The 14232-nt window shown below is 32.4% G+C and overlaps 2 protein-coding genes across 2 annotated transcripts; both read right to left on the reverse strand.

Moving 5' to 3' along the window:
* Window positions 1–4714: 4714 nt before the first annotated feature.
* On the reverse strand, window positions 4715–6847 carry LOC135629200 (putative disease resistance RPP13-like protein 1). The gene is made up of 2 exons (XM_065136395.1): window positions 5409–6847; window positions 4715–4890 (listed from the first exon to the last, which is right to left on the reverse strand). Exon 1 carries the CDS (start codon window positions 6838–6840, stop codon window positions 5806–5808), a length of 1035 nt encoding a protein of 344 aa, XP_064992467.1. The 5' UTR covers window positions 6841–6847; the 3' UTR covers window positions 4715–4890; window positions 5409–5805.
* Window position 6848: 1 nt separating this feature from the next.
* On the reverse strand, window positions 6849–9536 carry LOC135638886 (putative disease resistance RPP13-like protein 1). Its single transcript, XM_065152408.1, has 2 exons — window positions 6949–9536; window positions 6849–6896 (listed from the first exon to the last, which is right to left on the reverse strand). Exons 1-2 carry the CDS (start codon window positions 9502–9504, stop codon window positions 6849–6851), a joined length of 2604 nt encoding a protein of 867 aa, XP_065008480.1. The 5' UTR covers window positions 9505–9536.
* Between the last annotated feature and the right edge of the window lie 4696 nt (window positions 9537–14232).

Here is a 14232-nt window from a genome sequence, read left to right on the forward strand (position 1 = left end):
AAAATATTTATTATAATAATTTAATATGTGATATTATTTGTTATTTTTGTAGAGTGAAAATAAAACAAATGATTACTAAAATAAATGATACACTCTAAATGCTTTTTAGGTTATAGAAAAATGATTTACATGCAAGTTTAAACTTCGGAGGGATGAATATAATTTTTTTAATATAAATTATTGGATGAGTTCTCTAAAAAAAGACTATTTTACTGTATCTGTGTCTCGTGTTTTCTTTTTCTCATATAATACTCATTCTTTTATAAAATACAAATACCTTGGCCACTAAGCCTAAAATGGCTTAGGTAAATAGTTATTAAATTAAAAAAATTAATTTAAAGTGAATCGATTTGATGCGATCTCTCATTCTCCATGCCCCATCGATAAGAATTATTCTTCTTAATTCTATCAAGTCAATTTTGTCTTCATTTTTATATCTTTATCTGTCTTCCTTGCATACTCTAAAGAAACTCGCTTAAAGCTCTTTTGAGAGATGTGCCCACAAAAAATTCTCTAGGTTTTCATGTTGGTTTCTACAATCTCATATTGGTCACTTTGCAATGGTTTTTGAAGCACTTTAGATAATATTTTTGTCAAAAATATAAAATTTTCTAATAAGTATTTATGTTTAATAGATGTTTCAAATTAAAATTTTTTAGGATTTGATATATTCTCCTAAGAAGGCTTAATTTAGAATTAAATTGATTGCTTAGATGGTATAAAAAACTTTTCGGAAAGGTACATATTGAAAATCTACCTTATAATATATCTTTCTAGCCATTTATTTGTGAAAAAAAAGTAAATATTTTTGTTAGCTTGGTTGATGTGAAAAACAGAAAATTTGTTGTTTGGTTAGAAATGAAAAAAAATGGAGTTACAATGATTGCTTAGGATGGAAAACTTTATAGATTTCTCTCATGTACATCTGAATCTTGTCCCACGTAATTGAAATTATTTTTGACTTAAAAATATTTTAATTTCAGTTTACAGTAACTAAAAAAAAGTAAGATGACATGAATTCAGCCTTTTAAAGATGGAATTCACTTAAACTATCGAATTCATAAGAGTTAAAAATAGAAAAATATTCTTTTTTGAGAAATCACCCTAGAATCACCTCATATCATTGAGAATGGGCTATGAAGTAAATTTTGACCATTTTTTTGTTCATTTAAATTAGGAATTAATAATTATTTGATTCAATTTAAGACTGATATTAGTAAATTATTGGTTTTTGGGTCAATTAGTGTTCTATTTTCCTCTTCATTTTACTTTGACAATGTTTTCCTATGAGGCTAGATGATTTTTTTAAAAACAAAAATAGGGTCTCAACTACACTGATTTTCCACAAGATTATATTGATTTGTCTAAAATCAAGAAAATCTTATTTAAAATTAGAGTAAATCAAGCCTTTTTTTTTTTTTTTTTACTAGCTCACCCTCCAATCACCTTTAAACTTTGAGAATCAATTAAGTGAATTTTGATCAATTTTTTTCTTTTTTATTTATTTAAAATGTGAATTGACAATTATTTGATCCCACTTAAGGTTGAAATTATTTTTTCCTTATTTTTGGGTCAAATAATGCTTTGTTTACTCTTTTTCCCTCAAAAACCTTGATGATTATTTTTTTTTATTTTTGGGTCAAATAATTGTACTTTACATTGATATCCCAGAAATCTTGATGATTTTAAAAAAAAAAACTTGAGTTACACTGATTTTTTCTTTTACAGGGTTAACATTATTTCTGGTCCTTTATTAGAAAGCAATATAACCCTATTCAAAATAGTATAACTCATGTATCATAAAAATTATTTTTTTTCATGTTAGAAAGCAATATAAACACGTCTTGCAAACAACATTTTTCTGAAATCAATTGTTACGTTCATGTTATGTTTTTTTTTTATATAGTAAATGGTATAGGCAAAATATTTGTTATTTATTTTTATAGTAAATGGTATAGGCAAAATATTTGTTATGTGCTCAAAACAAGATATATAGAAAAACTTTGTGCAACTTAAATGCAAAGTATGGTGGAATAGAAAAGTGTGTCGAATTACTATTATACATTGCATAATTGTTTCCGAAGCTTGAGCATCGTGATGAGTCAGAGCAAAAGCTCAAGCTTGTTTTCCTGGTTATCCTCCAAGCTATTACTGATGTGAGATCTCTACGGGTAGTCCTTTAGATTGTGATCAGAATGCTGATAATGGAAGCGTACTCATCCTGTCGAGCAACTCGAGGAAACATGATTAGTTTTCCTACAATTAAAATATCTCACCTCATCTTTTTCTACTATTGATGTTGTGGTGGTTGGTGGTTGAATGGATGTAAGCCTTCTTTGCAGGTGTGATGGTGTAGACTTAAATGTGATGGTGTAGACTTAAATGTGAGCCTCAGATCTTTTCTTTTATGATCTGTTGACCAATTCTTCGTGAGTTGATAACTCAAGAATGGCCACTCGTTTTGCAATAAAGAGACATAGGCCTTCGGTTCTATAGCATCAGGTGCATTCAAATATTCTCGAAATGCCCACACCAAGCTGTCGTTCCTCTGTAAACCATGGTGCAGAATATTGTGGTCATATGAAAACATGACGTCGACACTAATATTCATCATGATCAAAGCTCACGTCCAACTCAACGAGTACGATTCACTATCACCCAACATTATTAAAGTTATTTCAATATTTTGTACATTATGATTTAGTTTCAAATTTCTATAGATTGCTAATACCATAAAAAAAATTATCATACCATAAAAAGCTTTCCAATCTACGTTTATTAAAAGGTACTAACAAATTAAGATAGTATCACTACATAAAATTAATACCACTATCTTTGGATTCAAGTTTAAAGTCTTAGTTACAATACTAGTTTTTTTAGACTTAATTGTCATCGACGACAACGGAAATACAAAATTTATATTAAAAAATGATATTAGTGTACCTTGGTGATTGAAAAAGGAGAGTGTTTTTTATTGTGAGATTATTGTTGTCAAAAGTGATTTAATGGTTGTTGTTTAGAATGAAATCAAGATGATTTACGATAAGTCAAACTCGAATGTATGCGTGTGGATTTTATGCAAAATTATTCTTACCTCTTGGATGATAAGAAATCTAGTTGAAGATATTTGACATATCTTTAAGTGTCTTAATTTTTTTTTTATAACGTATGTATATAGAAAAAGGAATGAGACTACTAATTGACCGACCACATATGTTATATTATATAGAAATATATATTATTTAGAGAGAAGAGTAGCTCTCTCAGCTAGTTATTTTTTTATGCAATGTTCTATAGAGCTCTTTTTCTAACTCTACAGTTTAACTAATAAATTGTACTTTTAGAACAAAGAAGTGGAGTATTTGGTGTCAGTTTGGATCTTGACATTTTATGATTAGTGAACAAGTTCAAATAATTGAAAGATTGGTGGGTAGATCTCATATACTTTGTGGATAAGATGCAAATCACCTAATTAAGGGTGATTTAGTGCGTGTAGCTCGTGCCAATGCATAATCTAAGGGTCAATATCTCTTTTTTTGTGTGTGCTTCTTTCTATTATTTTTTTATTCTAAAAAATATTTTCTACCAAACAAACATATGCTCCATTATGACTTGTAAGTTATAATTAATATGGTAAGTACCTTATGATCATCCTTACTTTTTTTTTTCGTCAAACCACAAGTAAGTCGCTTCATTTGTAGAGATGTCTGCTAAAACAAAAAAAAATTAAGAGTTGTCAGCCCCATGTGGTATGACTTTTAGAGGTGAATTTAGATGCAAAATCCATCTCAAGAAACAAAAAAGAGGTAAATGAGATTGACAAGATGCTCCTAAATCTCCATAAAATGACCATGAGATAAGTTATGTCAGCCTGCTACCTCGTCCTCTCACAATGCAGATGATAATTTCATTATGATTTTTGACATGATATATTATTGAAAAGTTCTATTGTGTCAACTGATACAGTGTTATAGTATCAACTTCATAATCAATTACATGCTTAGAGATAGTTTAAAATCATGTTGCGTGTTTTGAAATGTTCCACATTAATAAAGAATCTGATTCCTAAGAACAAAAGACAAATTCTTATGAAAACCTACTTAAGTTTTATGACAATTATTCTATAATTAGAATAATAATGGTTTCCCTAGTTAAAGCATTTATTGAACAAAAGATAGATATAGGAACTTAAAATTGATGACATACCATACCAAAACATCTAATTTTCAATAATTTCTACATCCTGTCTTAAAAATAAAATAAATATTTAAAATGATATATATGAACTTCAACATGAGTTCTATCACTTGTGCATGATACATTAATCAATCGAATGCCTCAAATATATATATATATATATATATATATATATATATATATATATATATATATATATATATATATATATATATATATATATATATATATATATATATATATATATAATAAAATAATTTTATTTATAAAAAATAATTTGACCATGTTGTAAATAAATTTATTTTATTTTGTAAATAAAAAATACTTTTATTTTATTTATAAAAAATAAGACGGAAAGCTATAACATCCTAGCCAGTAGAAAGCTTGCATTGGTCCAACCTCACAAAGTTGTAAATTTGCCTATAGAAATATAAGATAAACAAATATAAACAAATAATTTTCATATAAAATTTATCACATATTTCAATATATAATCAATCCACTCACAACACATACAAAAAAATTCAATAACTCCTTAAAAATTCATAACATTCAAATCCAAATAGCACATAAAAGTTCATAGCATTCAAATCCAAATAGCACATATAAAAAGTAATCTAAATGTACAATACTATTAAAGGTACAATCCTCTTAAATAGTTCTTCAAATGATATCCAGAGCTACTCCTTTTATCTGAAAATTAAAAAAAATTATATGAGCAAAGAAAACATTGTAACTCTCATACAGACAAAATTTATCATAATTAAGTATTTTTTAAAACATAAGAATTTTTTAAACATTCAATGCATGCGTTCTAAAATATACATAAATATCAATTTTTCATACACATATAATTTACAAAACTTAAACTTTATATGTATTTTAAATGCTAAATAAAATGCTTCTCATACTTTTTCTTAAAAGCAACAAATATTTACATATATTTTCAGAATAAAAGCGTAATACAACTAAAATCATATATCAGATCATAAATCATTATAGTATAAAGAATTGTCAATAACTAGTCATAAAAAACATAAATATAGTGAAATAAATTGTGCCTTTTACAATTAAACCCTTACTAAGTCTTGTATTTAGTTATATGTTCTTGGATAAAAATCTAGCTATTACCGAGTGGTCTCAGAGACCACTCTGTAGTAGCCAATGGTATCGATGCGGAGAAGCAATGGATGGATGGGAGGGATATGTACCTTCATGTATCTCCGATTGGTCAACAGCCAAAAATCGACCCGAGCTCTTCATCTCGGCCGAGTGCTTCTCCAGCCGCTCCGTCAGCCTCGGATGGCAGCCTTCGAAATGTAGATTCCTGAGGGACGTCGGCAGCCCCTTCTCAGGTAGCGCCTGAATCTCCGGACATCCAATAATTGTTAGAAGACAAAGGGAGGGTAAGGCATGCAACTCTGTCGGTAGCGATTGTAGATTCTTGCAATCCTTGAATTCTAGCCATCTGAGAGCTGTGAGGCTTCGAAGCAACTGCTCCTCCTCACCAGACATCGTCGCTCGAGGAAAGTTTGAGATTGTGAGAACACGGACGGATGGAAGTATCCTTCTTAAGAGCGATAGTTTGAACAGGGCTGTGTCGTCGATTCATAATTCAGTTACCGACGAACCCTCCACTTGCTTATTCCCTTCATTCAGCAACAACTCGTCTTTTGATCTCAGCTCACCACATTTCCAAAATTTCAGATATTGAAGTCGTTTCAGGTGAAGCAGCGACGTTGCTGGAAGAGACTCTATGCACCGGCAGTCGCCTATTTCCAATCGAGTGAGTGAGGTCAAGTTGTGCAGGCAGCCCGGTAGCAATTTTCCCAGATTCCCACAGTCAAACAGCACTAGTTCCTCGATTGAGGGTGGGAGGGGGATGTCAATGTCCCCATCTCGCGTCATGCTCAAGAGCTTCGGGCAACTGCGGATTGACAATTTCTTAAGGGAGGTGAGTTCTTTAAACTCCTTCACCGGCAGCCACACGAGTTCCGCACATTCCAATATCGCAATGTCACCGATATTTGGGAAGCTGTGCGATAGCAACCCTTCTTCCAGGTTTCTTAGATTTGGACATTGACTTATTTCCAATGATGAAAGAGAAGCAGTTATACAACTGCCGTCTCCATGGATTCCTTCCCGTAACCCTGCAACTTCTGTCAATCCGACTTCATCTAATCTTAATGTTTCAAGTGGAGGGAGGGGTGGCAACCTCTTAAGCCTCGGGCATTGTACAATTTCAAGAACTCGCAAGCAGGGAAACAGCTGTCGGCCATCAGGCCAAGACCACTCTTCCAATTCTGGCATGTCCCTGAACTTGAGCTTCTCCAAGCTAGGAAAACACTTGTCTTGGTCTCTAGAACCAAAGAATCCATAGCCCACCTTCTTCACTGCCGGCATTCTCTCGATGCGAAGAACCTTGAGACTCGGCAGTTGTCCAAGACTCGGGAGTTCCTCCAATGCCACGTCCATCAGCACTAGCCTTTCCAGATTAGGCAAGAACTTGCTCTCTGTACTTAATTCATGACTTATATGTTTCACTGCAGGCATTCCCCCCACGTAAAGGTTCTTGAGATTCGGTAGCTGTCCAATACAAGAAAGATCCTTCCATGCTTTGCAATTTTCCAAACCAAGAGTCATCAGGTTCGCTAACAATTGTGCCTGCAGCCAACTGGGTGATCTGACACCAATGTACCCTACGATCATCAAACGTTGGAGAGCCTGATGTGGTTGGAGACCTTCAAGTACCTCCTCCGACAAAACTAATTCATTGCCGTCTAAACTGGAGCCATCATCCGATGTCCATTCTAAGGCTAGTGCATCAAGGTACTGTTTGTTGTTCAGATTAGCCTTGCTTGCTTCTTGTTTACTCTCAACGTTCTCAAGGTTGGAAATTCGAAGTTGTCCATGAAGCTGTTTCAGACCGCCTAGTTGGGCAACCTCGCGTCCCTGATCCTTGAGTACTTTGAACGAAGATAATCCTTGAAGAGAAGTCAGCTTCCCAACATCATTTATATCGGAAATTATTTCGTCTTCCGCATTAAGATGCATCAAGTTGATCAACTTGCTCATGCCGTGTGGGAAACTCTGTAGTTCACAGGCCTGCAGATCCAGTACTCGTAAATTGTAAAGACCACATAATGACTTTGGCAGCCTCCTAATGTAACGGTTGTGGGATATGTCAAGGTAGCGGAGGTGTATCGAGCCACCAATTGTCTCTGGCAACTCTCGCAAGCCGCAGCTCTGCAATATCAATACTCGAATGTTTTTTAATCTTTCAAACCGAGGGAACAAAGAGCCCTTGACTCCAAAGCCATACCAATGACTTTTGTAATTGATCATGAGAGTCCGCAATTTATCATAACAGGAGAGCCCCATTAACTTAGTTCCATTGGTTAATGTTGCTAACAGATGACGAGTCGTCCTAGGGATCTCTTTCGACTCATCATCATCGATCCTGCAAAACTCCCCCTCTGAAATAAAGTGAGCAAGATCGTGTATCAGGTCATGCATCACATATGCCGATCCCCAAGGAGCTTCCTGAAAGAAAGATCTGTTCACTAAATCACGGAAGTAACCGCTTCCTATAGCCTCCAGCGTCATATTGTCTTTCATATTGTCTTGAGCAACGTAGCCTTCTGCCATCCAAAGCCGAATCAAGTCTGGTTCATAAAATCGACAATCTTCGGGGAACAGGGAAAAAAAAATAAAGCACCGCTTAAGGTGTGGGGGAAGACATCGATAGCTCAGTTGTAGGACTGGCAGCACACCTTCTTCGTCTTGCAGTAGTTGCCATATTTCACTCCCTGCGATGTTTCTCCAGTGCTTCTCAGTCATCTGCGCCTTCAACAACCCGCCTACCGTCTTTGCCGCAAGTGGCAACCCCTTCAATCTGCCAGCGATCTTCTTTGCTATGGCTTCTAGCTGTGGAAATTCACCTTCGTCTTCGGAACCAAATGCACATTTTTTGAACAATTTCCAATAGCTGGTTTCATCCAGACCTCCTAGAGGGATCGGATTGCCGACCATTTCTGCAATCATTTTAGAGCGAGTTGTAATCAAAATCTTGCTTCCTGGTTCTCCGTACCTCAACGGTGCACAAAATCTTTCCCATTTCAGGCTGTCCTCGTTCCACACATCGTCGAGGACAAGCAGGAACCTTTTTGAGGTCAACTTCTTCTTAAGAACCACTTGAAGTGTATCAAGGTTGCTGAGATCACACTTATTCTCGGTTATGGATTCTATGGTCTCTTTGGTAAGCCTTTCCACGTTGAAGTTGTCTGATACACAGACCCAGACCTCATGCTGAAAATAGTCCTTCACCCTCTCGTGGTTGTAGGCTTGCTGAGCAAGAGTTGTCTTTCCGACCCCTCCGATCCCAACAATAGCTAAGGTAGAGATGCCACCGTCGCTAGATCCGGATCCGTCGGCAGATTGCACCAACAGTCCCAGAAGGTGATTCAGCTGTTCCTCTCGTCCGAATACTTGAGTTTCTATGGGAAAGGAAGTGGTGGTTCGGGGCACTACTGACGTTATAATCTGTTTCTCATCAGCATCTAATGTAGTAATGAGATCCTCGATGCAAGTAGTGATTTTATCTAACTTCATCTGATTTTCCCTCACTCTATTCACATCATCTTCTCTACCGAAGAAGCGACTGGTAAATTTAGGAACCGAAATTTTCATCTTTTTCCAAGGAAAGAGACCAGAAGAAGAAGAAGATGATTGGTTGCTTGCCTCATCACCCTGAGCTCCTTGTTGCTCCATCTGTTTCTTCAGAACCCGGAACTGGATCTCGTCAAGCAAGTCCTCAGCGTCATAAGCAGTGTCCTTCAGTTCCATCACCAATTCCTTCAATTGCTTTTTCGTGTCTTCGTCTTTAATCCACATGTTCTCGACTCTACCGATGATGTGCTTTGTCCCGGTAAGAGTAGTCTTCAGCTTGAGGAGGTCAGTTCCGTCTCCGGGCTTAGCTCCGACTCCGAACACCTCCGACAACCTCGGGATCGCATCGTCGCTGATCTTTTCTATCAAGCTCCCGATGAAAGCCTCTCCGAGCGATCCCAAGCCTGCTAGTATCCACGACGACATCGCAGTGCAGGGCTGATCCTTCTTCTCCGAGCACAAAGGGCAGAGGATTCTCAGAGTAGATGGATATTTGCAGCGGCAAGGACTTCTCCTCCTCAAGAAGAAGTCTTCTTCGAAAGCGAGGTTAGCAGCATCAATTCTTCTCGGAAACTGTCTCCTAACTAATTCGTTAGATTGATCTGAACCAATTCTGCACCACTTTCTGGAAGTGTGCATTCAACCATCTATAGGACTTTCGAGTATTTCCACCAAATTTTCTTCTGTCCACTTTAATCATCTCACCAAATTCCACGAAACCAATTTACTTTCGTGGAATTCCACCATATGAGAACAAGTTTTGTCTCCTTGTGAAATCTTATAAGAGTTGTTTTCCGGTCGTAGACACAAGAATTAATTTTATTGGTTGAAATGAAACTTGACTTATAGAAAATTATCTCTTTGATGTTTATTATAATAATTTATTGTGTCATACTATTTGACGTTGGTTAAGAGTCAAAAATAAAATAAATATCCACTAAAATAGATGGTACACTATAAATGCTTTTTTAAGGATGTAGAAAAACGATTTACGTGCAAATTATAACTTCAGACGGATCAATATAAATTTATAATATAAATTATTAAATAATTTTTTAAAAATTATATTTTCTATTATCTCATGAGAAATATATTTTTTTTTTCCATGTAGTATTACTTCTTTTATAAAATATAAAAAATATCCTTGATATTGGCCTAGCCATACAAAAAAAATGACCAGGGTCAATAGTAATTAAACTAAACAAAAATATATCAATTGAACATGAATCAATTTGATGCAACCTTTCTTTCTCCATGTCGTCCTTGGGTAGATTTTGTCTTTTTCTTTATATCTTCACGATTTTGTCAATTTGATGCAAGTCTTCTTAACAAAAAGAACCCCATAAGGAATCCTTCTCGAGTTCTCTTTATAAAATATTTATTATAATAGTTTAATATATCATACTATTTGGCATTTGTGCAGAGTTAAAAATGATATAAATATTTACTAAAATAGATGGTACACTCTAAATGCTTTTTAGGATATAGAAAAACGATTTACATGTAAGTTTCAAGTTTGAATATAAATTTCTTAATACAAATTACTAGATAAGTTCTTTAAAAAAAACTTTTGTTTTCTTATCTCACACAAAAATTGTCTCATGTTTTCCCTTTTCAGCATAACACCTTTTTTTATAAAATATAAATACTTTTGACATTAACATAACCCAAAAATGGCTCAGGTAAATAGTAGTTAAACTAGAAAAAAATCAGGTAAATATTAAGCTGACTTCATCATCTTTGTCTTTATATTTTTGCCTTTGTCTTTAATACTTCTCCAAGTACGCTCGACTAAGAATTTTCTAAAAGAAACTCTCTCGAATTCCAAAGCGTCCCATAAAGAATATTTCTAAAACCCTCTTGATAAGAAGTCTCTAGTAAAGAATCTTTCCCAAGTCAACTGGATAACTTTTGTGTTTCACAATCTCATGTTAGTCACTTTCTAATGCTTTTTGGAGCACTTTATATATTTTTTTGTCAAAATATGAAAGTACATGGTTAAAAATTTAAGATTTGATATATTATCCGAATAATGCTTAATTTAGAATTACACGCCATTGCTTATGATGACAAAAAGACTTTTAAGAAAAGTACATATCGAAAATATTCCTTCTAATCAATGTCTGTCATTTCAGATCGTACAATTCGGTACGGACGGTATGTACCGATTCGATAGACCAGCAGTACGCGGACCACCCGGTACCGGTCCGCACTGTAATAGTAGCACTGTAACAGTACACTATAGAAGTACTATAGTGTTCGGTATACTTGGGTGTACTGAGCGGTACAACGTATTGTACCGGTACCGAGCTCGGGTTGAAATGCCGGTACGATATGGTATGGTACGTCCGACCCGCTTCTAATATATCAGCCATTTGTTTGTGAAAAAAAAAAGGGAATGTTTTTATCAGCTTGCTTAATGTGAAAAACAGAAATATTGTTGTTTGCTAAGAAATGAAAAAAAATTGTGGTTACACAAATTCTCTCATGTACTTCTGATACTTGTTTCATGTAATTGAAATGATTTTTGATATAAAAATATTTTAATTTCAGTTTAAATTAACTAAGAAAAGTAAGATAGACATGAATTCAGCCTTTTAAAAGATTGAATTCACTTATAAGAGTCCAATATAGAAAAAATGTTCTTTTTTTAGAAATCGCCCTAGAATTACCTCGTATGATTGAGAATGGATTATGAAGTGAATTTAAACCACTTTTCTAATTTTTTGTTCATTTTAATTAAGAATTTAAATTATTTGATTCAATTTAAGATTGATATTAGTAAATTATTGGTTTTTGGGTCAGTTAATGTTTCATTTTCTTCTTCATTTTACTTTAACAATCTTTTTCAATGACTTTATACAAGTTTTTTCAAAAATAGGATCTCGATTACACTGATTTCAAAATTCCTATCTAAAATTAGGGTAAATCAAGTCTTTTTTTTTTTACTAATTTTCTTTTGAATCATCTTTAAACTTTGATAATAAGTTAAGTGAATTGATTATTTTTTATTTTTTATTTAAAATGTGAATTGACAGTTTTTTATCCCACTTAAGTTGAAATTGTTTATTTTTAAAATTTTTGGCTCCAATAATGCTTTGTTTAATCTTTGACTCAAAAACCTTGTACTTAGATAATGTATTGCCATGGCTCTTCGATATTTAAAAGAAAAAACATAAAATACTCTGTTATATATATATATATATATATATATATATATATATATATATATATATGATTACATTATTTCTGGTCCTTTATTAGAAAGCAATATAACCCTATTCAAAATAGTATAACTCATGTATCAAAAAGAAATTCAAAACCCTAGTGAACTTTATCCCACGCATTTAAAGTTATTTTTGGTAAAAAAAAATCTTTACGATTTCAACTTAGATAAGCCAAGAAAAAGAAAAGGATAAAAAAAATTGAACTTTTTAAGGTTTGATTTCACTGAAATCCAAATTCCTATCTAGAGATATATGGTTACCCACTTTTATATAAATTTATATTAATAATGATTATGTCTATATTATTAGTACTATAAATATTTTTTATTTATCTTGTCAAATATATAGATCCGATTCTTACCTTTTATTTCCCTTATAGCTTGTACTATTGTTGGGTCTAATAGGTTAACTAATTTATTAATTTTATTTTGCTCAAATAATTAGTCAAAATACATAAGCTAAAGTTTATAATAATATACTCATCGGACTCTTATAAGTTAATCTTAATTTTATTTCTGATATATGACTAGTTGGAGTGTTACAATCATATTTCTCTAAAGTAATAAGTTGTAACCATCTTTTTATCATATCCGATGTTATTTATTTTTAGTGAAAAATATGACTAATTGGGGTGTTACAATCATGTTTCTCTAAAGTAATAAGTTGTAATCATCTTTTTATCATATCCGATTTTATTTACTTTTAGTGAAAAATATTTTATCATTGTAAGTATTATTATATGTTTCAACTGTATAATTTTTTTCATAAAATGAAAATGAATTAGTATTTTTATACCTAGTAGTAACCATGGCATGAGAGCTAAAATTCTATAAATATCAAAACAATGACAAATAATTTTTTTCTCAAAGCTACTATATGATCTCTACACTTGTATTTCATTGTGGGAGTGAGGAAAATTATCATAGTCCCTTCTCTTTCAACTTATTTATATGATAGTTGATAAAGTGTATTTTCATTCGTGAGCTACTTGACAATGGATGTATAACTATTTGATAATTTTTCTTCTTATCATTTTAATCATATAAATAATAGGTGCCATGAGTATACTTTACTAATGAATTTATATTTTTTCAATCCATTTGTTATAATTATGATATGCAATATTGTTGCTTATTTCTCTTTCTTTAAGTCTAGATATGTAAGAAAAACTATTTTTTAAATATTTTTTGCTAAATTTTTGCATGTATCTATATGGTAGTGTCTTTACAATAGTCCAGATAGTATTTTTTTTCTTGTACATCAGTCATAGTATTTTTTTAAAGATGAATCATACAATAATCATAATTTATTTTTGGAAAGATCTCCTTCACAATTTTATTAGAAAAATCATATATATGGTTTATACCTAACCAATGAAAAGATCATTTGAAGCAAAATTATCATCTTCATTATAATAAACCATGATATATAACAAGAAAATATCATCTTGGCTACCATTGTTTTCAACCAGCATTCCTTCAATATTATTATAATAATATTCTCACTTAAACTAGCTTGCTCACTAACAACATCAAATAAAGTATAAATATTAGGATCAATATTACCTTTCTTCAGTCAATCCATTTTCAAACACATCATCACTTTTATCATCTATCGTCATAACAAATTAGTTATTTAAGTCTAAGTTGTAATTGTCAACCCATGAGATATCTGACATATCATTTTAGCCTAGTCTTGATATCTCACCTAATGTTTGGTTAACAATGCCATCATGAATAACAAAAACTGCTTAGTAAAGAGGAGCTATAACGAGACCATTAGAACAATAATAACAACAACAAAGATTATAAGCTTAAATTTAATAAAATACAAGCTATAAGTGTCATAAATCTAAAAACATTTATAAAAAAAATCACATTCTTGAGTTTCATAAAACATCAAACTATAGTATACCATTTTAATCATTTTATAATATCCCTGACAAAACAAAAAATAGTGATTACTAGAAGATGAAACAAATCTTTTCACTTTGAATCAAAGTTTTTCTTTAATCTCATTGATGAGCTTCACGCATAAGTAAAAAGGATGAAATCAATAAACCATATTCAATAACTAATAAAACAATAAAAGGAATGTCCAAGTCTATCAAAAAAATATTTCTAATACTAATAACCTCATA

Source organism: Musa acuminata, chromosome BXJ1-3 (assembly GCF_036884655.1).
Source record: "Musa acuminata AAA Group cultivar baxijiao chromosome BXJ1-3, Cavendish_Baxijiao_AAA, whole genome shotgun sequence".
In the NCBI taxonomy this organism is placed as follows: Eukaryota; Viridiplantae; Streptophyta; class Magnoliopsida; order Zingiberales; family Musaceae; genus Musa; species Musa acuminata.